This window comes from Canis aureus, chromosome 21 (genome assembly GCF_053574225.1).
Source record: "Canis aureus isolate CA01 chromosome 21, VMU_Caureus_v.1.0, whole genome shotgun sequence".
Classification (NCBI taxonomy): Eukaryota; Metazoa; Chordata; class Mammalia; order Carnivora; family Canidae; genus Canis; species Canis aureus.
The window spans coordinates 926,609-952,004 of record NC_135631.1 but is presented as its reverse complement, the minus strand read 5'-3'; the positions used below and the strand labels follow the sequence as shown (position 1 = coordinate 952,004).

The following is a 25,396-nucleotide window of genomic DNA, read 5'->3' as shown; positions in this document are numbered from 1 at the left end:
CCTGGCCACGCCCACCCCTTCTGTCTCGTGGCCTCTGGGGTGTTTCCTGGGCAACTGGGCCCTGTGAGGGTGTCCAGAACTGAGCGCTTCCTTCCTGGCACCCTCCCTAGCCCCAAGCGGCTCTGACACCATCCACCGGGCATCTGGCACCTTAGGGCTCCACTCCTCTGAACTCCTAGCTCTTTGGACCTCGGAATGGTAGGCTTGGGTCAGCTGTCCCCTTCGCCTGAGCTTCTGCCTCCAGACCCAGAGTCTGCCCCTTTACCCCAAGCCCCTCCTTCCCATTCAGCTGACCCCTTGGCTGGATGCCTGGGGTGTGGGTGGGCCTTGGCTATCCTGGGGAGGTCTGTCAGCAGCAGATCCCTGGATGACAGGAAGGCCCCAGAAGGAGGAGCAGCCATTCCAATTCCCAGATCAGTGAGGGGGTGCATCTAGAAGCATCATGGAGATGGGAAGGTTGGTCACTGCCTTGCTCCCAGGATCCTTGGTGGCCTGGAAGCCCCCCATCCCGGATCTCCCAGTGTCTGAGCCTCAGTGGGCCCCAAGACCCGAATGCATTTGCAGTGGGGAGGGAGGGAGGAAGGAAGGAGGCCAGAACCAACCGTGGCTCCCGTGCCCTGCTGCCTTCACCCACCCTGCGCTGCCTCCATCCCCATGTCATGCTCTCTGCCATCCCTTCCGTGGCTCCTCGGGATCCGAATGGTTTTCACCGTGCCCCACCCCCACTCAAGTGGGGCGCGGGGCAGGGCAGGGACCTGGCCCCCCATTACTCCCCTCACCCCCAAGCCACCATGTTTCCTCTGTCCTGGTGTGTGTTCCCTGCCTCCTCTCTGCCTCTCCTCTCGGCCGCCTCGCTCGTCTCCTTGTCCGCCCTGCAGCCTTCTTCACTGGCCTCCGACTAACCTTTCTTGGCCTCTCTCCCCCTCTCCTTCTTCCCATCTGCTCCTCACAGGGATGTCCCTGGGCCAGCGACAGGCTCCTTCGCCTCCCCCTCTGCCTCTCTGTGCACTTGTCTCTCTGTCCCTCTCTGTCCTGTGACCTCCAGTAGCTTCAGTGGCGCTGACCATCTTCCCAGGCTGCTTTACAGCTGTGCTGATGCTGTGGTGTGGCCCAAATAACCAACTTTCTCATACCTTCAGCAGTCAATCTGGCGCTCTCCTCCTGTCCCGCTCTATTTTTAACCTGACTTTACCTCTCTAGCTATTTCAGTGTCCTCTTCCTCCCCGTGCCTGTCTGCGTAAGCACGTGTCCGCGTGTGTGTCCCCGTGTGCGTGCGTGTGTTGCCATGGCCTCGCCTCCGGGAGGGGACCCCCTGCTGGCCCCAGGCGGGGCGGAGTGTCTTGCGCTGTCAAGGCAGAGCCGAGTTATGGCAGGTGCGTGTGTGTCCGATTTTGAGGCCGTGTGTCCCTGAAGTGCTTGCTGCTCAGCCGGACTCAGTCTGTCCTGACTCACACGCACACGGCGGCATGACTGAGTCTCCCTGGATGTTTCCTCCCAGGATCTAAGTGTGCGCATCGCTGTGTGTGTGTCATTTCACTGCTCTGGTCGACCTGCCTCGTTGCCATTTTCTCCCCTGTCCCTTGGGTGTCTGCCGGGCTTGTGTGCACTCGTGTGTGTGTGTGTGTGTGTGTGTGTCTGTGCGTCAGTGCACACGCATGCACGGGCATGCTGTGCACACCTTGCTGTTGGGTCTTGGTATCTCCCCTCCAGGGCCTGGCATATTCTGTGCATGTCTGTCTGCTTGTCGTGGTCAACCGTGTGCCAGCAGCAGCCTGTCCATACCAAGGGTGTTGTCCAGCCTGTGTGTGTCTCCGAGTCTGTGGCTCTGGTACTCTCAGAGCTGTTCTATGGTAGCTTGTCCTGAGCCCCGTGCTGCCGGTCTTCCCATATTTTCCTTGCTGCCTGCCCCACCTTTCCTTCTCATGAGATGTTCCAGCCTGGTCCCTGAGCAGGTTTTTAGTGCCCCCTTTCTGAGCCTCGGCTGGACAGAGCCTGGGCTCACCACCCAGCTGCTGGGCCACAGAGCCCAGCTTCCCAAGAGCAGTATGGAGTCGGGGTGCACGCAGGGCCTCGCATGGAATGGCAGATGCAGGGCTTCTCAGTGGTGCCCCATCTCTCCCACACATAGTCCTCAGAGCAGGAGGCCGGTGGGGACTGGGGAGCAAGAGGGTGTAGGTTCACCCTACCCAACAGGTGGCTGTTTGAATTAGTTTTGGTTGAACAAAACTAAAAAACTCTATTCTTAGTCGCACTGGCCACTTCAAATGCTCAGTAGCCACATATGAACAGTGCAGATAATAGAACGCTGCTGTCATTGTAGAAAGTTCCACTGGCCAGTGTGTGGACAGTGGTCCTGACCTCACCTAGTCTGTCTCGTGGCTGAAGGGCATGTGTTCTCAGCCTGAACAAACACAGGTGGGGCCCTGGGAGATAGCACTCTGGGTGTGTTTGCAGAGGGTCATGACGCAGGGGGTGACCTGGACATGCCACCTTGGGGGCCTCCCCTGCCAGGTTGGAGCAAGCAGGGATGGCAGGGGGCCTCTGGGAACGGGGCCATGCTCAGAGACCACCATTCAGGCAGTGACTGGATGGTGGGGGATTTTCTGGGGAACCGGAACAGTGGGAATACCCACCAGAACGGCGCTCACAGGGGCAGTCTAGCCGCATCATGCTCAGGTGAGGCAGATGGGCCCTGGGCACTGGTTTAGGGGAAAATCAGGCTTCCCTGTGGACGAGAGCATAGCTCCCGCTGGCCTGCAGGAAGGAGATGGTGGCTGCGTGGGTCTCAGACGAGGTGCCACCGCCACCCCGGCAAAGGTGCCCAACCCAGCCCACCCGCCGACCTGTGCTCATTCAGATTCCCCCCACCTCCAGGTTACCTGCAGGAGGGAAAGCAGTGAACACAGCTCCAGTGCCAGGCCAGACACCCCATGATGAGTCTGACCGCCGGACCGAGCCACGCTCCTCCGTCTCGGATCTTGTCAACTCCCTCACCAGTGAGATGCTCATGGTGAGAAGGGCAGGATGCCGGGGCACCAGGCAGGAGCTGGGCTGGGAGGCCGGGGCCGGGGAGGGGCGTGTGTGAAAATTGGTGACAGCACACGAGTTGCCTGCTCAGGAAAGGGAACCAGCGTGGTGACTGAGCAAGCAAGGCTTGGGTTCTTTTCTCAGCCTTTCCCCCAGAACAGGCTCTCTGTGCCTCAGTTTCCTCATTTGTTAAGTGAGAAGAAGAATGCCCAACTTCCTCCAGTTTCTCTCTGGGTCTTTGAGTTGGGGATCCAAGTAAACCGATTCGTAGAAGGTATTTTTATGAACGTGGGAGGAAAGGCTTGGGGCTGAGTGTGTCCCCTCTCTCGGAGTGGTTTCCCCCTGAGTGGAGATCAGAGGTGGAGCTCCCAGTGAGCGGGTCTCAGAGCTCCCTCCAGGGACCTCCCTCAACTCCCGTTGCTGGGGTCCAGCGGGGCCCAAAAATAACAGGAGAGTAGGAACCCCCCAGGTCCTGATTCCTGGCGGGGGTGGGGAGAGTGGGGAACCACTGTGCTGAGCGTCTTCTGTGCACACCCCACTCCCCCACCCCCAGTCTCCCAGCCCTACAGTTCTGGGGTGTTTTCACCAAAGCAGAGGTTGAGGCTTCGCATTGCACCCTCTGGTGGCAGCCATGAGTCCCAGCCGTTTGCCTCACCTGTGCTGGCCAAAGAGCCCAAGGAGGGCCAGGGCCCCAAGGTGGAGACATTGTGATGGGGCAGCCGGGGGTTTGTAGGGTGTAGTCAAAGGTTTGCCAGCTCAGAAGTCCCAAGGAGGGTTAGGGCATGAGCTTGAGAACCTGGTGCCTGCTTACTGGACAAGTCATTTCCACTTCCTGACCCAAGTCCCCTCCCCAATCCCTCCTGTAGAGAGAGGGAAGCAAGTTTGTGGGCTCTCAAGCCCTTGCCAGTCCAGGGTTCCCTTGCTCAGACCCTGGCACTGCAGCTGCCACGCTCCTTGGGGCCCCAGCGCCCTAGGCCCTCCCCTTCTGCCGTTTAGGGTTCCAGCCAGCCCCAACCATCACCCCCACTGCCCCTTTCTAGCCAGCACTTTTCAAATTGTAATAAGCACACAAATCACTGGGAGGTCGTTAAAATGTAGATTCCCATGGGGCGCCTGGCTGTTTCAGCTGGAAGAGCCTGCAGCTCCAGATCTTGGGATCATGAGTTCGAGCCCCACGCTGAGGGTAGAGATGACTTGGATACATAAAACTTTTTTAAAAATGCAGATTCCCAGTCAGCAGGACTGAGTGGGCCCTAGGATATGCATCTCTCTCGGATCCAGATTAGGGCATCAGATTCTCCCTGTTCCAGATCTGGTCTCCCTTGGGCCTCACCCACCAGGCCCACCATAGGCCCCCATGAACCTGGCCCTCCTCTGTCCTCTGGGAGGTGGGCCCTGCCATACTGTCCTCTGGATGGGCCATGCCACAGCCTATGCTGCCTCCCTGCCCATCCTTTTAATTGTTTACAGCTTCCTAGTGGTTGGGTTCCAGACAGGAACAGCCCACTCCCAGTCAGCTTGGCTGCTGCACTGCCCCCAGGGAGGAACTGACAGCCTCAGACAGAGGAAGGGAGCGTAGGCCCAGGGCCCACTTGTGGGCTCAGGGCTCAGCAGATGCTCAGAGATGGGCAGGTGAGGTCTCATTGCCCAGACCTAGACCAGAGCTGGGTCATTGTCATTCATAGTGATGAGGAAGACAGCAGCCCCCAGGCCATCAGAAGGTGGGGGTCAGGAGCCAGGCACCCCACCATAGCTGTCCAGAAGAAGGGACTAAGGGAACGGGATCAAGAGAGGAGGCCAAGTTTCACCCTTATCCGGTCACCCCAGCCCTGGCATGCTTTTGGATGCTTGCTTCTACTGGATCAAGGGCTCAGGTGACACCTCCCCTGGGGTCCCGGAACCATCTACCAGATGGTAGGGATGACCATCTGGTTGCCATGGAAACAGCTCCTCAAGCTGCCCCAGCTCCTTAATTAGGACTTGGGACTATGGTTTGGGAAAGCAGGAAACAGGTACAGAGCCAGGCCCAGCTTGGGCCTCCCACCCCGCAGACTACCCTGTTTGGGAACCGAGAGCCAAGTGACCAGACGGACCTCAGAGGGGCTGGGGTCACTGGGCTTCAGTCACCAGGGACTCCACCCAAACTATACAAGGAACAGGAGGGGCAAGTGGTCTTTGCTGCCACTGCCTACTCATGCATGTCCCAGGCTCCGGGTTCCGGAGCCAGCAGTGGCAGGGGCCAGACCACAGAGCAGGACGTGAGCCCACTTAATCGTCCCAGGAACCCCACAAGATGTATATTACGGTCCCATTCTGTAGGTGCAGAATCGGAGATGCACAGGGAGTGAGGCTGGTTCCAACAGCAGGCAGGAGCAGGGGTGGCGGTGGGGTGGGGGATACCGTACCTGGGGAGGGAAGCCACATTTTCTGTGGGTCAGGAGGGGAGCCTGCAGGGTTGCCTGGATCTGGCAACTGGGTAGGAGCTGGAGGGATCCTCTTTTACTGTGAGGAAGAGCAGGGGAGGCTGCTCAGCCCTCCTTCCAGCTCCAGGCAGGACCAGCATGTGGCTGATGAAGCCCCAGTTGCTGATTTCGGTGTCAGTGAGGGGAGCTGGAAGGGCCCCCGTGATGGCTGGGCGCCGACCTGGCTGTGAGTTTCAACTTATTGTACACTCGGGTGACATGAGGCAAGTGAGTCCCCTCTGTGCGCTCAAAACCCAGCTGGTACGGGCTGGTGCCTGCCTCACGCAGATGGCAGAGAGGTAGTAAATGAGTCAAAACACAGGGCACAGGTTGAGGCCAGACATGGTCATTGCTGTTCTTAGCATGATTTGAATCTTCTCACCTGGGGCAGGTGAGTTCTCCCTGTCTTGAGGTGGTGGGTTTGGGGGGGAGGAGTCTCCAAATTGCCCTGGGGCATGAGTCTTCTGCGGTAGAAAGTGGGCTTTCAGGTCAGAGAGGGTCCATAATGCTGTGCAATCTTGGCTGTGTGACTTAACCTCTCTGAGATGGTCTCCTCAGCTAGGGAGTGGTGATAACCGCCTCGCCCTGCTTGTTGTCAGGATTCAGTAAGAAGGTGATGTAAGAGTCTTCCGCCATGGTAGGTGCACACTATGTCTATTCTTATTATCTGTATTATTTAGTATTTCAGAGCCTGGGGCTGCTCCCTAGGACGAAGGAGGCACAGGGAAGGCTCCTGTAGGGAAAGAGGGGAGGGAAAATGGGCCAGCAGTTGCCATGAGTTCCAACTCTGGTTCCCATCCAGTCACCTGGGGAGCTTTCAGAGAGAGAGATGCCTGGGCCACTTGGACCCATGGTTCTGGGACGGGACCTGGGCTGCTGGGACACTTCTGCAGGTATTCCCTTGAGCAGCCACAGCTGAGATGTGGCTGGGAGACCCTCCCCCAAATTAACTCCCTCTAGAGTTTCATCATTGGCTTGGGAAGGTGATGACCCTGCCTCCCTCCTCGCCTATGTCCTATTGTCCTGTCCCTTGCTGGGCTGGCCCAAGAGCCTGCCCCTGGGAGGTGGGGACTGAATGCGGGTAGATCCCTTCCTCCTCATGGCCCTCAGCCCCCGGTGCCTCCTAGGAGTGAGCTGAGATGCTCTGTAAACCACTGTGCTGGCCTAGCCCCTCCAGCCCCAACAAATCAGGCTCTCTGAGGACGGGGCCTGGACACCTGTACTTTTAGCACTCCTACGAGAATTTATGCCTCACACAAACTAGACGTTGCTCCTGAAAAGTCGCCTTTCTCATTTTGTAAATCACATCATCCTTGGAACCCCGGAGAGTCACTTTCCAAAGAAATATCTCGGTAAACTCTTTTGAGATGTGAACAACCTCCCTCATCTGTTCTGTAGCCCAGGTTCTGTGCTGGTGCATTTCACAGTGAGCCCTGGCCTGGCCTGGCTGTCAAGGGTGGAGAGCAGGAGGGGGAGCTCGGGGCCCAGGGGACACCAAGGCAGCTGTGTGGGTGGGGTTGGGGAGGAGAGTGGGGAGCCAAAACCTGAGCGTGCTGGAGCTTGGGTCAGGGGTCAGGGCCAGTGGGCCGATCCAGAGCTTCTAGGGGAGGCTGGGGAGTGGGGTGCACACTGCTCTCAGGTTCCTGGTAGGGGGACAGGGGCTGTTCTGGCTCTGCCCCTCCTGTGTGACCTGACCACCCTCGCCCAGATGTGAATATGACCGAGGTGGGCCACCACCAGCCCCACATTGTGAGCAGAGGGAGAGCAAGCCCCTAGCAGCAGGACTTGGCTCCAAGCACAGGGAGGCTTCCTCAGTGTGGTTGGGCTGTGGTGGGGGCCTGGGGGAAGCAGAATCCTCCCCAACCCTGCTGCCCTCTCCCCCTACCCCCAGCTCTCCCCAGGCTCTGAAGAGGATGAGGCCCACGAGGGCTGCAGCCGGGAGAACCTGGGCCGGATCCAGTTCAGCGTCGGCTACAATTTCCAAGAGTCCACCCTCACCGTGAAGATCATGAAGGCCCAGGAGCTGCCAGCCAAGGACTTCAGTGGCACCAGCGACCCCTTTGTCAAGATCTACCTTCTGCCAGACAAGAAGCACAAGCTGGAGACCAAGGTGAAGCGGAAGAACCTGAACCCCCACTGGAATGAGACTTTCCTCTTTGAAGGTGAGGCCGCTGCTGCCCCGCCCCCACCCGAAGTCCCCTCTTCCCCTGCACCAGGCCCTGCCCAGAGGCACATACACCAATGCGCTCCTGGAAGCCCACATGGACACACGCACAGGCCTGCTGGTACTCACCCACACAGGCACGTGTCTCAGCCCAGTTAAACTGATGCTTTTTTTTTTTTCAGGAATTCATCATCCCCGTTATTTTATTTATTTTTAAAGATTTTATTTATTTATTAATGAGAAACAAAGAGAGGTAGAGACACAGGCAGAGGGAGAAGCAGGCTCCATGCAGGGAGCCTGACGTGGGACTCGATCCCGGGTCTCCAGGATCAGGCCCTGGGCCGAAGCTGGCACTAAACCCCTGAGCCACCCAGGCTGCCCAACCCGATGCATTTTATGTGTAGCTGGGATCGGGTATGACAGCCAGAGGCTGAGGAGCACAGCTAGGCCACTATCTGGGGTTCCTGCCCAGACATGGAACTCATCCTGAGGAGGGCAGGCAGGAAGGGAGTCGTCCTCAGGACCCACAAGTGGAGAACCAGGAGCATAGTGTAGTGGCTGAGACATGGGCTATGGCCCAGGCTGTCTGTTTGAAACACAGCTCTGCCACTTATTTCCTGGCTGTGTGACCAGGGCAAGTTCCCGAACTTCTCTGTGCTGTGCTCTCTTCATCTATAAAACAAAGATAGAGGGACACCTGGGTGGCTCAGTGATTTAGTGTCTGCCTTCTGCTCAGGGCGTGATCCCGAGGTCCTGGGATTGAGTCCTGCATTGGGTTCCCCCTAGGAAGCCTGCTTCTCCCTCTGCCTGTGTCTCTGCCTCTCTCTCTCTCTGTGTCTCTCATGAATAAATAAATAAAATATATTTTTTTTAAAAGCAAAGATAGCAATAGCAAGGATGAAACAAATCAGGAAATTATGAAAGGACTTATAATACCTGGAAAACCCTTTACACTAGTTTGTTAAAGAAACTGTCTGTTCCCCTGCTCTGAGCCCTCCCCACCCTACCCTGCATACTGCTCTCCCCGCCCACATCCAGACACACAGGAATAACAGCTCTGAACATGTGTCTGGCTCCTAGAGGCCACTGAGACAAATGTCCTTCCTCTCTCCTGCACCCCTTCTGAAGGCCACCTTTATCTCTTATCTCTGAGGATCCAAGGTAACCAGGAAGCTGGGCTGTGTTCAGGGAGTGATTTCTGTTCCAGGCCTTTTTGGTGCCTGGACTCCACTTAGAGAAGCTGTTATCCTTTTGAGACACGGTCAGCCAATGAGAATAAACCCTACCACTCCAACTGCTAGGTGCCCCTCGGCCCTCTAGAATTTTCAGTGTGCGTCCCAGGGAATCTTCCCCACCTGGTGTCCCAACCACTTGGCACCCCACCCCTTCTGCAAGATGACAACCAGCTCACCTCAGCTGAATCATTGAGGGTGAGCTAGTGGGTGCTTGTGTGTTTGCAGACCCTTGTCTTCCCCAAGTCAGTGTGGGGGCCAGATTAGAGATGAGACAAATCAGTGGAAGGCTCAGCTGTCTGGAGATGGATGAATGAGGCCAGCTGGTGGGGTGAGATTTACAGGCAGAACTTCGATTCCCTGGTCTCTTCTGCAGACATTTATCTAGCACCGACGACGGGCTGGGCACCATCCTGGGTACTGGGGGTGCAAAAGAGAACAAGAGCCATTTGTCCCTCAGGGTGTTCCTGATCTAATGGAGGACATAGGTGTGTAGATAATTGAGCCATACGCTGCATGGCCGATGCTGTGGGCACCTACTAGACGCTCCCCTTGATGGTGCTGGAAAACATTTCCCAGAATAGGGGCCATTCAGGATGGGTTCTGATGGATGAATAGGCATTTGCCAAATAAGAGACTCACTCCTCTGCTGTTGGAGAGAGCTGACTCAGGTGTGGGGACCTCTTGGAGCCTCTAACATTTCTAGAACCATTTCACCTGAATCGATGCTAAAGGTCACCTGGGCAGGTCCCCAGGGGAACCCAAGATGAGCCAGATGTAGCCCCCTTCGGTGCGAGGAGGAAACCCTGAAGGAATTCAGGGGCTAGGAAACATAGGACTTCCTCTTCCAGCACACCAGTTCCTATCAGAGACAGTTCTGCTTCTAACATCTGGCTGGAAGTGCTAGAACCCTCCAGAGCTCTTCCTCTCCCTCCATCTTCTCCACCAGCTGGGCTAAGGTGTCAGGTATCCTCTCTTCTTCTTGCTCACACCATGGTTCAGGATCTCACCACCTCAGGTCTCTAGGCTGACCTGCAGCCCCTGCATTGCCCAGGCTGGCCCCTCCTCTGACCAAGCCTCCCCAGGCCCGATGACTCTGGCTTCAGCCCTTCCTCAGCCTCCCTCCCCTGGCTGCCTGCGTGGCCTCCTCACCTCCCCCACACTCCTGCTGCTCCATCAGGCCATTTGGCTGCTATTTATTTATCCTTTCAAGTATTGATTCATTTAAACAAATATTTATCGAGTGCCTACTACGTGCCAGAAACAGTGTTGGACGCTAGGATCCTGTGGCTAAGGACAGAGATGCCTTCCTGGAAATCCTAGCCTGGTGGGAATCAGATTCAAGGAAACAGATGAGTCTATATTACAGCCCACAGTGTGGGATGTGAAAAGAAAGTGCTGGAATCGAGAACAGGGGACCTGATGCCATTTGGGACATCAGGAAGGAAAGCTGAGACCTGTTTAGGCCAGGGCAGGTGGTGGAGGGACCTCCAGACAGGAGCTGGTGCTTGAAAGCTGGTAAGGAAGCCGGTGTGGCCGGAGCCCACCGTTGAGCCAAGAGTGCTCATGGGAGGGGCAGGAAAGTATGTCAAGCCAGGTTGTACAGAAGGACTCGGAGCCAAAGCAGGGCACATGGCTTTTACTCTAAGTGCCCTGGGAGCCACCGAAAGGCTTTAAGCGGGAGAGTGTCGTGATGGGATTTCTATTTTTAAGGGATTGCTCTGCTATGTTGACAATGGATGGTAGGAGAAAGTGCGCAGGCAGGGAGGGTGGTTTGGAAACTCTTGTGACTATCTAGGCAAAACGCTCCAGCAGCTTAGATGAGGGGGTGGTGGTGGAGAAGGGGGCAGCTTCAGGATTTGTTGAGGAACGATGAAGGACAGGCTAATGTACTAGAAGGGGAAGCGTGGAATCTCGGGACCTACGTCCACTTGCCTCCGCCTGAGTCCTCCTAGGGCTTGCTTTCTGGCAGTCGTGGCCATCTCAGACAGGGCCACTTGCCCAGGCTTGTCCCTGGATGAGTGGCAGTGGCAGGGCTGCCCAGGGAGAGAGGGGCCACTGCCCTGGCCACCAAGACAGACATGTGACAAACGAGTGCATAACCAGTCCCTGGTCTTCTCTTTATTAGCCAGGAGATTTCTGGCCAGTGATGTAAGCCACCTGAGGTGCCATCTCCTCACCTGTAAAATGTACAAGGTGCTGTCCACCTGGAGAATTGTTAAGAGGGACAAATGGGACAGTGACAGGTCTTGCTGAGCTTCAGGAAGGTCTGAATTCAGCAATCGTGTGCTGTGCCTCGGTGAGGGGACGGCAGGCAGGCACAGGGCCAGCCCTCTCGGTCTCAGGGACTTCCTGCCCTGGAGCGCGGACCTGCTTGGGCCCCATGTGGCCCCTCTGTCCCCTCTTCATCCATGCTGTCTGTCTCCCAGGTTTCCCCTACGAGAAGGTGGTGCAGAGGGTCCTCTACCTCCAGGTCCTGGACTATGACCGGTTCAGCCGCAATGACCCCATTGGGGAGGTGTCCATCCCTCTCAACAAGGTGGACCTGACCCAGATGCAGACCTTCTGGAAGGATCTGAAGCCATGCAGCGATGGGAGTGTAAGGCCCTTCTTGCGGGCCCCTGGTGTGGGGGCTGGTGGGGTGGGGCTGGCAGATCTGGTCCTAGTCCACCTGTAGCCTCGGTCTCAGCACTGGGTGCTGGCACCGGGGGAGAATAGCCTGAGCTGTGAGAAGGACCTGGCACTCTGTTCAGGGAGCAGGGGCCCCATGGGAGGGTGCACAAGGCTGCTAGATGAGGAGACACCAGGTGTGATGGAAGTGACAGATGGGGGTGGGTGAGCTGCCAGGCCACAGCAGGGAGGGCCCTGGGGCAGTGGGGCCAGTCACAGAGTTCTCTAACTGACCTCCCTCCCCTAGTCCCCACACGGATCCCGTGGGGAGCCAAGGCAAGAGGGAGGAGCACCTCTCCCCATGGCCCAGGCTTACCCCCAACCTTGTCCCCCACAGGGGAGCCGAGGGGAGCTGCTCTTATCTCTCTGCTACAACCCCTCTGCCAACTCCATCATCGTGAACATCATCAAAGCTCGGAACCTCAAAGCCATGGACATCGGGGGCACATCAGGTGCTGAGGCCTCTCAACACAGAGGGTGGATGGACCGGGGAGACTGTGGGAACACAAGGATCATGCTGGATGTGGGAGCAGGGTCTGAGCTGTGGCACTCACCCCAGCCCTTTCACCCTACCTCTGGGCTCAGCTCCTCTACCCTAGAGTCCTAGGTGGCCCCCATGGGAGAACCCTTAGGGTCTGTATCATCTTGGACTCTGTCCTGACCAGAATCAAGGAGAAGGAGAGACCTGGGCTCCAGCGCCAGCCTGGACACTTCTCATCCATGACCTCGGGCCAGATCAGGCCTCTGTGGGGCTCTGTGTCCTTGTTTGTGTCCACAGTAGGGCACCTGGGTGATGGCCAAGCTTGCTTCCAGTTTGCACTGGTCCCTCAGATGCCTCTCCTTGCTGCTTGGGGCTTTCCTCACCCTCCAGGGAAAGCACACAGTCCCTCCTGCCCCAGCAGCCTTTCCTGGGGAGCCCCCTCACTGTCCCTCTGACCTGTCTCCTGCCCATCCCCCAGACCCCTACGTGAAGGTGTGGCTGATGTACAAGGACAAGCGGGTGGAGAAGAAGAAGACGGTGACAATGAAGAGGAACCTGAACCCCATCTTCAACGAGTCTTTTGCCTTCGATATACCCACAGAGAAGCTGAGGGAGACGACCATCATCATCACCGTCATGGACAAGGACAAGCTTAGCCGCAATGACGTTATTGGCAAGGTAGGGGCCTGGAGGGTGGGGCGACACACCTGTCCTCACAAGGAGCAGCAGGGGTAGCAGGTGAGCTCGGGGATGGGCAGTGGGAGAGGTAAGTGCCAGTCCCTTCCCCTCTCTGGGCCTCCATTTCATCCAAAAATGAGGGGACAGGACAAAACCTTCCCCAGGTGTCTGACTGTGGGTTGGTCAGCACAGGACAGATCACTGGAAGGGCATGGAAGGGAGGAAGTGGGAGAAAGAAGTGCCCTGGATCCCTGCAAAAGGAGTGTTCTGGACAGGACCCTCAGGCAGGATAAAGACCACAGAGCAGTGTTACCCAGGTCCCAGCTTCAGAGGGTGAGCTATGTGGAGCAGAGTCGAGAGCTGCAGTCAGGCTCCAAAGACCAGGCTTCAGTTCTCACCTCATGTGCTGCTAAATGGTGTGTGACTTTGGGCAAGTCATGTGTCTCCCTGACCTCCAGAGTCTCCACTTGTAAAATGGAGCCAGTAGTACTGACCCTATAGCCCTTCACAGAGTGGTGTAACAATTGCATTGCCTGAGATCCGTGGATGTTCTCCTTATAGGAAGTGACCTCTCCTCATATACTCACAAAAAAAAAAAAAAAAATCCATATCTGGCCTTGAGCTTTTCCAGGATGTGATTCTGTGACATAAACCCCTCTGTTTCTCTACTTTGAAATGTCTGTCCCCATGTTCTTTTATGGTTTAGTGTCGAGAGTTTGGGCTTGGGAATCAGTGCTTAGCACAGCGCTTAAAGCATGTATATGTGAGCTGCCATTATAATGAAAGTAATTTTTGAGGCATTCCTACTAAGGGCATGTTTGTCCATTGGGGCACAGAGCTTTGGCCAGGAGCAGTGCAGAACAGTGATCAGGATAGGTGGAAGGGCAGATGACGTGAAGGGGAAGGGTGGACACCAGGAGCATGTGAGGAAAAAATTCACATTACCTGGGGCATGGCCCTGTATGGGATAAACAAGAAAGAGTGACCTGGGCCCCCACAGGGGAAGAGGGCCAAGATGGAGACAACTCTCAGATGGAGATAGAGAACTTAGCTACTGGGGTCCAGGGAAGCAGCTGACCTCAAAGAGGATAGCAAGGGCCAGGGAATATGATGGCCAACCTATGGGCACAAGTAGCAGCAGTAGCACCCTTCCTCAGGGCAGCATCATCCATACCCCAGCAGGGTCATGTGTTCCAAGCAAACCTGCAGCCTACTAAGCCCCCTCCTTGACCAGCTCAGGCCAAGGGCCAAGTAATCATATCTACTTTGAAGCTCTTTTTTTTTTTAATATTCTATTTTTTTTATTCATGAGAGATGCAGAGAGAAAGGCAGAGACACAGGCAGAGGGAGAAGCAGGCTCCATACAGGGAGCCCGATGCAGGATTCGATTCTAGTACCGCGGGATCACGACCTGAGCCAAAGGCAGACACTCAGCCACTGAGCCACCCAGGCGCCCCACGAAGCTCTTTTGAAGCCTGGCCTTTTGGTGTTGGGTGTTCTTGAGATACCAATTTTAGCTCCTTCTGAAACTGTCCTACCTTCGGCTGACTGAGCCAAGGTGGAGAAGGATTGGTTCTCACTTTGGCCTGGGTAGCTTTGGGAGCCCAGTGCTTATAAGTCACGAGGCTGGGGTCGGCTAGCACACAGCTCCACGAGGCTGCGAAGCCCCTAAAACAAGCCAGAAGGCACAGACTTGTAGTATAGAGCCAGAAAGGCCTAGATGTAAATTCCTCGGTACCACTTATAACTTCCATGACTGTAGGTGAGTCTGTTCACTCTCTGCACCTTCATTTCTCCAGCTGTAAAATGGGGATAATACAACTGCCTCACAGGTAAGGATTCAGTGATCTGTGTATATAAAGCCCCGACTTCAGTAAGCCTTGACCTTTATGAGTATATAAAGCCCTCACCTCACTAAGTGGTGAGGAAGTGGGTGCAATTGAAAGTGAGAAGAGGTAGATGGTGGCCAACAGGGCAGGGAAGGGCATGGGATTAACTGCCTCCACACCCACCTCAAAACAGGTCAGGAATCTAAGGAGAAATGGCCAGGCATGCCCAGGCTCCCAGAGGGAAGCACAGCAAGGAAAATAGGTCAGGCTGGCGAGGAGAAAGGAGGAGGGAACCTCCGAGGGTAGGTTGTCACTGTTGGTGGAGGCTCCTTGGTCCCCGTGATCCTGATCTTAAGATGCAGGCAGAGGAGATGGCATGTCACCCCCTGGTGGGGGCGGGGGACAATGCCTCTGAGATCGACACTGATACCCTGCTCTTCCCTTTCTCCCTAGATCTACCTGTCATGGAAGAGCGGGCCCGGGGAGGTGAAGCACTGGAAGGACATGATTGCCCGTCCCCGGCAGCCGGTGGCCCAGTGGCACCAGCTCAAGGCCTAAGTGGGGCCAAGGGAGGCCCAGGGGGCTGAGGGCCTGGGTCCCCATCATGCCCCCACCACTTTATGCACAATGCCTGGCCTGGCCCCCCACCATAGGTGAAGGGAGGACCCTGAGGGCTTGGCCAGGGAGGGGTCCCAGGAGTCGGTTGGGCCCCATTTCAAGGAAGTACCAGCCTCATCCTCCACCAGTCCAGCTCTGGGGGAGGGGCTCTGGGAGCCATTTTCCTGCTTTGCCCCTTGCCTTCCTAACTTGCTGATACTAAAGAAGTGGGGGAGAGTGTGAAGGCCAAAGAGGCAGATGGGCAGATCCCTCCAGAGACCCGCCAGGTGGGCATAGTCCCCCGTTTTCTTTAAGGCAGCGCCTGGAGTGGAGAGAAGCTGCCCTCTCCCTAGTTCCCGATGTGGGCCCAGGAGAGGGGAGGCTGAGGCGTTTGGCCCCAGCATGGATGGGAGAGGCCCATCCCAGGGCAGTTTCAGGTGCTGGCTGGGCCCTGAATGCCAAGGATAGTATATAGCCCGCTCCAGGGTCCTGGAGCTGCAACGTGTGTACTTGGCGTCGTGTCCACCGTGTGTGTGTGTGTGTGTGCGCGTGCACGCGCGTGTGCATGTGTGTGCACATGTGTGTATGGGGGTGGGGGCACACTTTCCCTGTCCTCCTGGGGTCCGCAGTGCAGAGTGCAGGCTTTCGTAAAGTGGGGTGGGGCAGGAGGCTGAGAGAGGTCAACGCACAGGGCTGGGGGTAGGCAAGGAGAGGTGGGTGCGGGGTGGGAGGGGAAAGGTGGGGTGGGGGAAGGGGAGCAAACCCTGGAGCTGCCTCCTGCCACCTCCACCCCACGCCCTTCTCTGCTCCAAGTTCTCCAGGAGCGCCTTGTCCATTGATTTCATCTCTTGAACATCATTTCACACCTCTTCAGCACCTACTGGGCGTATCACAATCCACCAGGGCCCCCTCTCTTCCTCCTCAGGGGTCCCAAGCCCCCACTAGCTCTCTTCCCTTAACACACCCATCCATCCAGACGCCCTCAGCCTCCCCAGATCTCAGATCCCAGCCCAGCTGGCAGCGTTCTCCCTGCTTCCCAGGAGGCTGCTTCCCTGTCTGTGCAGACCTCTGCCACCCCTGTGCTCACACGCCATCCCTTCCGTTTGAGGTGGGGGTCTGTAGCCCAGCTTTCCCGACCCCCCTCCCATCTCCTGGGAGCAGCGCCTTCTGCCCCTCAGTTCAGGCAAAGGAAGCAGGGGAAAGTCCAGATTGTGCAAAGTGGGAGGTTGCCCCGCACAAAGCCGCTGTGGCTTCTCTAGAGCTGGCCTCCCCTTGGGGACAGCAGGTTGGGGTAATCCCTGCTCGGCCGCTCCGCCCCCCGCGGGGCGCGGGCGTTGACACCGCGCGGGGCCGACCCTCCCGGCACTGGCCGCCGGGTGGCGCCGGACACCACGTCCACGGCCGCGTCCCGGGTGGGCCCGGCCCCAGGGGCTCCCTGGCTAGGGCCCCCGCTTGGAGCATCGCCAAAGCCTGGGACTTGGGAGCCCTTTGCCCGCAGGAGCTGCGCGCACCAACACGGCTTACACTGGATCCCCCACGCCTGCGCGCGTCCCCTCCCCAGAGGGTCTGGAGGAGCATCCAGAGTGGGGGCGTCGCTGTGTAGATTGAAGAGTGCCCTGGTAAAGCAAGGAGTCAGCCACAGTCCTTGTAAGCCCCAATCTCTCTGCATTGTACCTTTGTTGAAGATGCACCAGCTGCGGGGCCACTGGGCGGGCTGGCGACCAGCCCCAGCGCGACGGGAGGGCAGCGCTCCACGTTGTGTGCAAGTGACCAGGGGGGCTGCGGGAGGCCTTGCAAGACGAGGGCTCTGTCACCTCCTCGCCCCCCCAGACCCTGTGTCCCTCCACCACGTGGTGCCAGCCCCGCCCGGTGTCCCCCTGCCCCAGGCAGAGCGCGAGGGGGGCGGGGATCGAACCAACCAACCAACCTGCGACGGGGGCAACCGCATCCCCCTTTTCCGAGCCCCGCCCCCAGCTCTCGGCCAATCGTATGCGGAGAGCACCTTCGGGGGCGGGGCCTGCTCCCCTCGGACCACCCGGGCGCGCTGGTGAGCCCCGCCCGCCTGCGTCTTCCCAACGTCCAGATGCGATGCCGCGAGGCCAGGGAGAGGCAGCAGGGCCGGAGGGGCAGCGGGTGGCACGGGAGGGGCGGTAGGCGTGAGGGCGGGGGCGGGCTACAGCTGCAGGAGAACAGGGATGGGGAGCTTGAGGCTGGGGGGAGGGCACGGAAGCCCTGCCACCGGCCCAGGACCGTGGGCAGATCACCCACACTCGCAGGGCCTCAGTTTCCCCATCTGTAAAATGATGGTAATAATACTTCACCTACCTCACAGGGGAGGTTGTGAGGCCGCCGTCACCTGACCTGGGGGTTTGGCAGGAGGACTGTGAAGGTGCTACCCGGGAGCAAAGTATTATTACTGTAGCCGGAAAGCAAGGCCTGCCTGCCCCTCCCCCTGCAGTCTCCAGGGATAGCCGAGGCTGGCCTGGGCCCATCTATCTCTTCTTCACTGTGTCCCAGGCCCCTTCATGAGCGTCATCTGCTGTCTTTGTGGGCGCCCCAGACTTAGCTGTTATCCTGTTCAGGTATCCTTTCTTGTGACCGTCTCCCTACATAACTGCTGTACAAATTCCACCTGCCACAGGACCCCGCACCTGCCCACTGGCGCCAGACGCCAGGGAAGGGACAAGGAAAACAGCCACAAAAAAAGCCAAGGGGGCCTTCAGAGCCCCCAGCCTGGCTGGGGCCCCAGGGGTGGGGGTTGGTGGCCGCTGTTTGTATTGTGTTGGAGTCCTTGAGTGCAAGTGTTTTATTAAAAAAAAGAGAGAGAGAGAGAGAGAGAGACAGATAGGCAGAAACCCACTATGACGAGAAAAAAAAAATGCAGCAAAGAGAAATGAAGAAAAACAGGACAAAAAAAAAAAAAAAAGGAAAAAAAGAACCATACGAAATTTTTCCACCACATGCACCCTCTAAGCCAGCAAGATTTCCTCTTTGCAAAATCATATTTTTGTGGGAATGGGCCCTGCTTTTTGTGGCAGGGCCCGTTCTGATCAATAAAGGATCGTGAAAAAGTAGGGCCTCGGCTGTTTCCTCTGCGGGCCCCAGTCCTACCTCACCTCCCAGGGGAAGAGGCAGTGGCGTGAGGGGGATGGGGAGCCTGGGACTGAGTCTCCCCCTTGTCACCTTTGGGATTTGGGTTCACTGGTGATAAGGCTCTCCCTGAGCTTCCAGCCTATGCTCAGATCGAGAATCTGAACCCACCAACTGCCCAGAAATCAGGAGAGCAGCCATACGTCCATCCTGATCAGGCCTGAAGTGAGGCTTGTCGGGAGTGGAGTCTCCTTGAGACCCTCTGGTTCACCCAGCCCAGCATTACCTCCTGGTTCCCAGGGGACCATCACAACCCTCCAAGGCAGGTCAGACAATCCAAAGCGGGATCCTCCACCTTCCCGACCTCCCTCTGATTGCTGGCTGGCCCATCGTGGTTTCAGAGCAGTGTCTCCTTCCTGGTCCTTGTGGGGACAAAGAAAGAGCTCCGGGTCTGTTGGCCGGATCTTTGGCTTCTCTCCACCCTTTTCTGATTTAATCCTGTAGGACTAGAAAAGTCTTTCCGACTCCAAAGAGGCCATGGTCAAATCCCAGTCTGAAGAAACTGGGCCCTGGCGTCTTCCTTCTCTAGCCACTGTGGTCCCGGGCAAGTAATGTCCTTCTCCTGGGACCAGTGTCCTTAGTTCTTGAAAGAGCAATAACCATTCCCTTGCCACCCTACACACAGCCTGGGGGGAAGCTGAGGCCTGGCAGCTCTCAGGGTACTTTAGAAGGAAGGTGCTAATTTGTCGCAGACACAAAAGGAACAACCGCACCTCTGTTACCATGTGTCCCCCCACTGCCCTTGCCCCCCGCCAGAGCAAAGGGGGCCATTGCATCCCTGCTTTCCAGCACCTGGGGTGGGCAACTGCTTCCCTGCCCTGCACCAGGTACCCCCACCTAAGGCTGCCTGCCCTGTCCCCTTCTGCCCCATGAATTTCTTACAACCCCGCTTCAGTGTTCGTTAAAAGGTGGGTGTTTTTTTTTTTTTTTCTTTTGGGCTTCTGATCTCTGTCCCAGGGATTAGAGGGAGCCCTAAGGTCAGGTAAGTAGTTTGAAGAGCACCCCATGCCTGTTCAGGATCTCTCTGGAACGATGGCTCTGGAAAGCCAGGCCCGAAAGCAGGGACCCCCCCCACACACACATCAAGCCTGGCAGATGTGGCAGCCCCTTGCCCAGGGGCTCCTCCTGGACTTTTTGCCTGGTTCTCCCTCTTCCACCTTGTTGGCTCTCTCTGCATCCATGCCTTCACCAAGAGATTTACCCATCTCTCCCTGTGCCTGGGACTGGTGGCCTCTGGTGTGCTCTGCCTCATGCAATTCCCTCCTGGATCCTACTGCTTTCCCAAAAGCCATCCTGGGCCACGTCCTGCTCTCCTCTCCCTCCCCAACAGACAATGATTGAACATGCTGTATGCCCCAGCCTGTGGCTCCCCTGACTATTCGTGTCCCTTGAAGATGCCCTGCTCCCAGTGTCTGTGTCCTGCGTGTATGTGCATGTGTGTGTGTGTGTTGTGTCTTGTTTAGATTGTAAGCCCCCCTGGGCAGGGACCCCTGTCTGAATACATGTTCTGTGTGGCACACCCAAGTGTACTAATAAACGTCCATCCTCAGAACAAGAGCGCCCAGGTGTCTTAAGGAAGCTTTGGGGCAGGTGGCTGAGCGAGCCAATATAGTGGCTTTGGAGGCAGGCAGGTGCTTCTGGGCAGGGCCCCCAGTTCCCAAGCCCCAGAGGGTGGGTCAGGAGCCGGGGGTGACTGTACCAAAGTTAAGAAAGGATGCACACATGCACACACACACCAGTCTCTGCTGTTCTGCTGGCCAGGTCTGGCTCTGGAGAGGCTCTGGGAGAGGGCAAGAGCAGGTCCCACCCATTCCACATGGAGATCTGACCATCAGCTTAGGACAGAGGGGATCTCCCAGGGTGTGGATTCAGCACTGGGATAGGCGGCCTGAACCCCATGGATGAGCAAGCCCCTTCCCTCACTGGGCCTGTCCTTAGCCCTGCTGCTGCCTCTGCTCATTTGTCATCACAGTCCCTACTGCCTGCCCTCCTGCTCTGATGCCGAACTTCCTGGCACAAACACAGTTCTTGCAGGGCTTCCTCAGCATCCTCCCCCAAAGCCCACCTGCCACTGACTGCCCCAGACAACCTGGGGCACTATGGACAGGGCCACTGTTAAAAATATCCCCCAAAAGTCTTTTCCCCTTCTTCCTGCTGCCCCAAGGCCAAGTGAGCAGTCCCTGGCAGTTAGATGAGGGGTGAGCTGGGACTCCCAATACTGTGCTGTCTTCAGCACTGAGGGGATCTATGATGCCCAGCTGTCCTTGGCAATGGCCCCCTTCCTACCCTGGTCTCTCCGTTTCCATATGGAGACCAAGACTACCCTCAATAGTGCTCTCAAGCCAGGAATCAACAGCCACTTTAACCAAACTGTCTAATTTTCCAAGAGGAACTGGTTCCTGGTGGTAGAGCAAGCAAATAGCAAAGCTAGGAATTGGGCTCTGACTCTCCCTGCAGAGAAACTCAGCCTTGGCAGCCCCCGCTTGGCTAGTGAGTGGCTGTGGATAAGGGTGTTTGACAATGCAGCAAGGCAGGGCCCTCTGTTCCTGGAAGTGGCCCAGGGGTACTCACGGGGCGTCTGCCCCACCTAGAGTTCTCAGGCAAGAGAAGCAGTGGGAGAGGTACAGGGAAATACACCAATGAGAGGAAGGAAATCTGGGCTATTGGGGCCAGCAGTTATTCTGGGGCGACTGTGGCTCTTCCCAAACCCCTATTTCCCCTACATCTAAGATATGCTTGAAAGGAAGGAAGACAAACACCAAGTTCCATGGCGTCCTGAGCTGTAGCATCAGATCTAAATAAACCCAACAGCTGTGTGTGCAGATGGGGAAACTGAGGCTGAGGGGACCATGACTTGCCCAGGGTCACTTGGTCAAAAGCAGAACTAGGACTGGAACCCACGCCTTCTGAGTTTGGACCCAGGGCTAGTTCCTCTGTGCCCTAGTAGGAGTCATAGAGCAAGAGGACAGTCTCTGGTCTGCTGTGTTCCCATCTTGAGTGATCTTAAAATCTTGAATTCCTTCCTCCCAGGTCCCAGATCCCAGAAGGCCCGTGGGCCCTGACAGAGCTTCAGCAAGGGGAGCAGAGGCACCTGAGGAACCCTGGGAGGGATAAGGTCTGCAGCCAAGCCCCTGACCCCCTCGTCCTCCTGGAGCAGGAGGCAGCCTCCAATCTTCCCCACACACCAGCTCCTTCTGTCTGTTCAAGGTCTTGTCTCTCGCTTGCAAGCCGACTGCTCCCAGATCCATCCCAAGCCTCCCTCTAGAGCTGCTGGGCTGGACCTGACCTTTGGGTCTTGTATGACATCAGCCCTGTCACCATGGTGATGGTGGCCTGGCACCATCTTCTCATGGGAGATGGGCCTCTAGCCTTGATGTTTTAGATTTTTTTCTTAAAATTTTTATTTTTTTTCCCCCTGAACCACCAGGGGAGAAAGTAATACAACGACAGAGTAAAAAAGAGATAAAGAGGAGAGACTAAAAAAAGGGAAAACCAGGCGAGGGATACGAAAGGAGGGAAGAATAGAAATATGGCGAGAGGGTGGGGGTGGGGAGCGTACCAGTGAAAAGAAGACTGAAAGGTCAGCCCAGCTGGAGGGAGATTCAAATTATATTAAGAGCCGGGAACCTACAAATTAAGCTGGAAAGGACAGAAAAGGGGGTGAGAGGGGTGCCTGGCAGGCAGAGCAAGTGAGAACGAGACAGGAGACTAGGCTCGAGCGGCCAAAGCCATTTGTAACTGAGGACAGATACTAGTTCCCCAGTCAGGACACGACCGTTGGCCATGGGCAGCCTGACCCAGAGCTGGGGCATGTGGACAGAGGGCAGTGCCAAGGGAAGTGCAGGTTCCCCATAGCGATGGGACCCGGTGCTCCCAGGGCTTATAAATAAACAGGCATGTGGGAAACGCACATTCTTTCTCCAAGAAATATAATTTATGTTTACAGCCAGTTGTTTTTTTTCCTTCCTAAAGATAACACTACCATGTGGGGCCCCAGCCCCTGATGATGTCCCTGAGTGTCCCTGGCCCTGGCCCCCTCTTCCCGTTATTGCTTGGATGGGAAAGATTCGGCCCTGGGAATTGCAGAGCGACACCCTACTCCTCACCCCTGAGGCTGTCCCTGGTGACGGAGTGGAGGCACACAGGGCTTGTCCCATGCCCCCACGCGGTGCCAGCCACCCTGACTGTGTCCATTTAAGGGAATGGAGAGTGCAGGCAGTGGGGGAGGCTCTGGAGCAGATTCCCAGAGCAGAGAACCTCTCTCTTCCAAGCAGGAGGCCCTAGAGGCACAGTGGCTTCTTTTCAAACTTGATAGCTGGAAGGCTCAGGCTGTGGGAAAGGGAGAGCGCGTGCTCTTGTTCCAGCAAGATTCCAGGCATGAGCCGAGAGCACAGAACAGAACAAAGGCGGGGGGCGGTGGAGACCCTGCCTTCCAAGCGCCCCCTCCCCCAAGCACATTTTAGGATGCCTGGAGAGGGAGGTATGTGCAATGAGCCCGGTGGAGGAGCACGGGCAGCTTCGGCGTTGCGGCCCCAATCCCAGTTTCCCACTTCCTTCCCGGGCACTGGGGCGTGGCCCAGGCCCTCTTCCATGGTCAAGTCTGTCTCCCACAGGCATGTGGTCCACCCCAGAGGTAGCGGCTCCTGTACCAGAAAGGCCGGGTCTGGGAGATCCAAACTCCAGGAGGAAGAGGGTTGGTGTGGGGCCCCGGACATCCGGGCTCAGCCAGGGGTGAGGATTCTGCGGACAGTGCCCTGGTTCCAGAAGGAAGCCAGCATCTCGACTGTGCCGTCAGGGGCTCTAGCAGCCTGCAGAGCCCCAGGGCATGGACTAAGCCGGGACCTCTGGGTCTCTGGGGAAGAGGGGGGGGGGGGGGCAGGAATGCGTGAAGGTTCTCCCCGGGCCTGCCTGTCCCGTCTGCTGCCCACGGGCCTTCCCGGAGCCCTGGTCCCACAACGGCCCGTCCACCGCCCGCAGCTCGGGGCTCAGGTGCCCGGTCCTGGGGCGGCTTCCAGGGCAGGCCGGCTGCCCGCGGGGGGCCCCAGAGCCCGGGAGCCACTGCTGCCCCCCAGCAGGTCCTCCTCGTCCTCGTCCTCCAAGGCCGGAGCCGCGCGCCGGGGCGGCGGCCGGGGCGTGGGCTCGTCGCGCTCGGCCATTCGCTCGACGGCGCCCTCGCCCACGAGGAAGACGGTGTCGGCGACGCGCGGGGGCCCGGTGACCGGGTTGTGGTCGTAGGAGAAGACGCGCAGCGCGCGCAGCGGGTGCAGGTCGGGGAAGCCGCCCAGGCGGTTGCGGTCCAGGTCGAGGATGTGCAGGCGGCCCATGCGCAGCAGCGCGGGCGGGAACTCCTCGAAGCGGTTGCCGTAGAGCCACAGGCCGCGCAGGCCCGTCATGCGCGGCAGCTCGGCGGGCAGCGCGCGCAGCCGGTTGTCGCCCATCTGCAGCGACTGCAGCGCCGCCAGGCGCAGGAGCGGCCGCGGGAAGCGCCGCAGGAAGTTGCCCTCGATCCAGAGGCAGCGCAGGCTCTGCAGCTGCGCGAAGTCCGCGGGCAGCGCCAGCAGCCGGTTGCCGCCCAGGTAGAGGCGCGTGAGGCGCGGCAGGCGACACAGGCCGTCGGGCAGGCGCTCCAGCTTGTTGGAGTCGAGCGCCAGGATGCGCAGCTCGCGCAGCTCCTCGATCTCCTCGGGCAGCTCGCGCAGCCCCGTGCCGCTCACGTAGAGCTTCTGCAGGCGGCTCAGCGCGCACACGGCGCCGGGCAGCCGCCGCAGCCGCCCCCCGCTCAGCTCCAGCTGCTGCTCGCCGCTGCGCAGCTGCTCCTCCGCGCCCGACGGCAGCGCGTCCGGCGTGGACTCGGCGACGCCCATGGTCACGGGCCCCGGCCGGGGCCGCCGCCCGGCATCGCCCCGCCCCGCCCCGCCCCGGCCGCCCCCGGGCCGCCCCGACGGGGCCGAGGCTGCGCGGGCTCCTGGGGCCCCCCGCCCGGGCCTGGGCCTGCGCCGGGAGGGGGGCCGGGCCGGGCCGCGCGGGGAGGAGGCGCCCGCTCGGGCTGCGCCGCCGCCGCCCCCCGCCTCCCCCGCTCCCTCCGCCGCAGGCGACTGACTCGCGCTCGCTGCGCCTCGCGGCTCCGCGGCCCGTCGCCCTGGCAACCCCCGACGCGCGTGCGGCCGCCAATGAGGCGGACCCGGGCAGAGCGGGGCGGGGCCTGGTGCCGCCCGCCCGGGGTCCCCGCGCCCCCGCCCGCCCCGGCCCGGCCCGGCCCGGCCCGCAGCAGGCGCGCGCGGGGGGACCCGGGTCCGCGCCCTGAGCATCCCGCACCGGCCCGACGCCCGACGCCGTCTACACCTCCGGCACCTCGGGCCGTTCGGAGACCGGGCGCCGCGAGTCAGAAGGAACCGAGGACCCAAGGGAAGAGGCTCTCGGCCACTCATCGCCGTTGTCCCCGCGGGGTCACCTCACGATGCTGGCTCGGAGCGGCGCTGCTTCCCGGGCCTCTCCGGGGTGGGTCACATCTGGGGACGCGGGGAGGGACGCGGGGCTGGCTCCGTCCTCAGGCCCCGCCCCCATGCCCCACAGGCTCCCCGTAGCGCGCCCACCTCGGGTCTCCTGCCTCGTCCCTCCTGGTCTGTGCGAGGCTGCGGCGGGCAGAGGACCGGGACGCGTGGGCCCCTTTGAGCGCCACCAAGGACGACCGCGGTCCTTCCGCAGCTCTGTCGCGCACGGTCTCTCCGACAGCTGTGCCCCCCCCCCCCCCCCCCCCCCACCATTCGTTGCTCTCCTGCCACTCCCGGACTGCCGGGTCCCCAGCGCTGCACCGAATCCTTGCACACCTCCGAGGTAGGCACCCTCATCACCCCGGTGTCAAAGGTGGAGAAGCTAAGGCTCTGAGGGTTTGACTCGCCCAAGGCCACTCGCTGGTGAGTGGCTGGGATTCGTGCTCCTAATCATGTACCACACCAATAAACAGAAACAGTGCATTTAACTCTCTCGCCAAAACTTCAGGGAGAGCATCATTAGTCCCATATGAAACATGGGAAAGTGGCCTGAGAGGGACTAGGGAACTTGTCTTAGGTCACACAGCGACTACAGGTTAGAGCCAGGCAGCAGCA

General features: G+C 58.6%; 2 protein-coding genes across 7 annotated transcripts in view; one reads left to right on the top strand and one right to left on the bottom strand.

The window, feature by feature from the left end:
- The window catches only part of SYT7 (synaptotagmin 7), a 58,869-nt gene extending 43,220 nt beyond the window's left edge, over positions 1–15,649 (top strand). For all 6 annotated transcript variants that reach the window (XM_077861868.1, XM_077861866.1, XM_077861864.1 and 3 more), the window contains 6 exons: positions 2,875–3,010; positions 7,381–7,651; positions 11,315–11,484; positions 11,893–12,007; positions 12,515–12,714; positions 14,997–15,649. In XM_077861868.1, the coding sequence (XP_077717994.1) occupies positions 2,875–3,010; positions 7,381–7,651; positions 11,315–11,484; positions 11,893–12,007; positions 12,515–12,714; positions 14,997–15,101 (997 nt within the window). In that variant the 3' untranslated portion in view covers positions 15,102–15,649. The remainder of the gene's footprint in view (positions 1–2,874; positions 3,011–7,380; positions 7,652–11,314; positions 11,485–11,892; positions 12,008–12,514; positions 12,715–14,996) is intronic.
- A 1,908-nt stretch (positions 15,650–17,557) lies between these two features.
- LRRC10B (leucine rich repeat containing 10B) lies at positions 17,558–24,192 on the bottom strand. The gene has a single exon (XM_077861870.1). It carries the CDS (start codon positions 24,152–24,154, stop codon positions 23,276–23,278), a length of 879 nt encoding a protein of 292 aa, XP_077717996.1. The 5' UTR covers positions 24,155–24,192; the 3' UTR covers positions 17,558–23,275.
- Between the last annotated feature and the right edge of the window lie 1,204 nt (positions 24,193–25,396).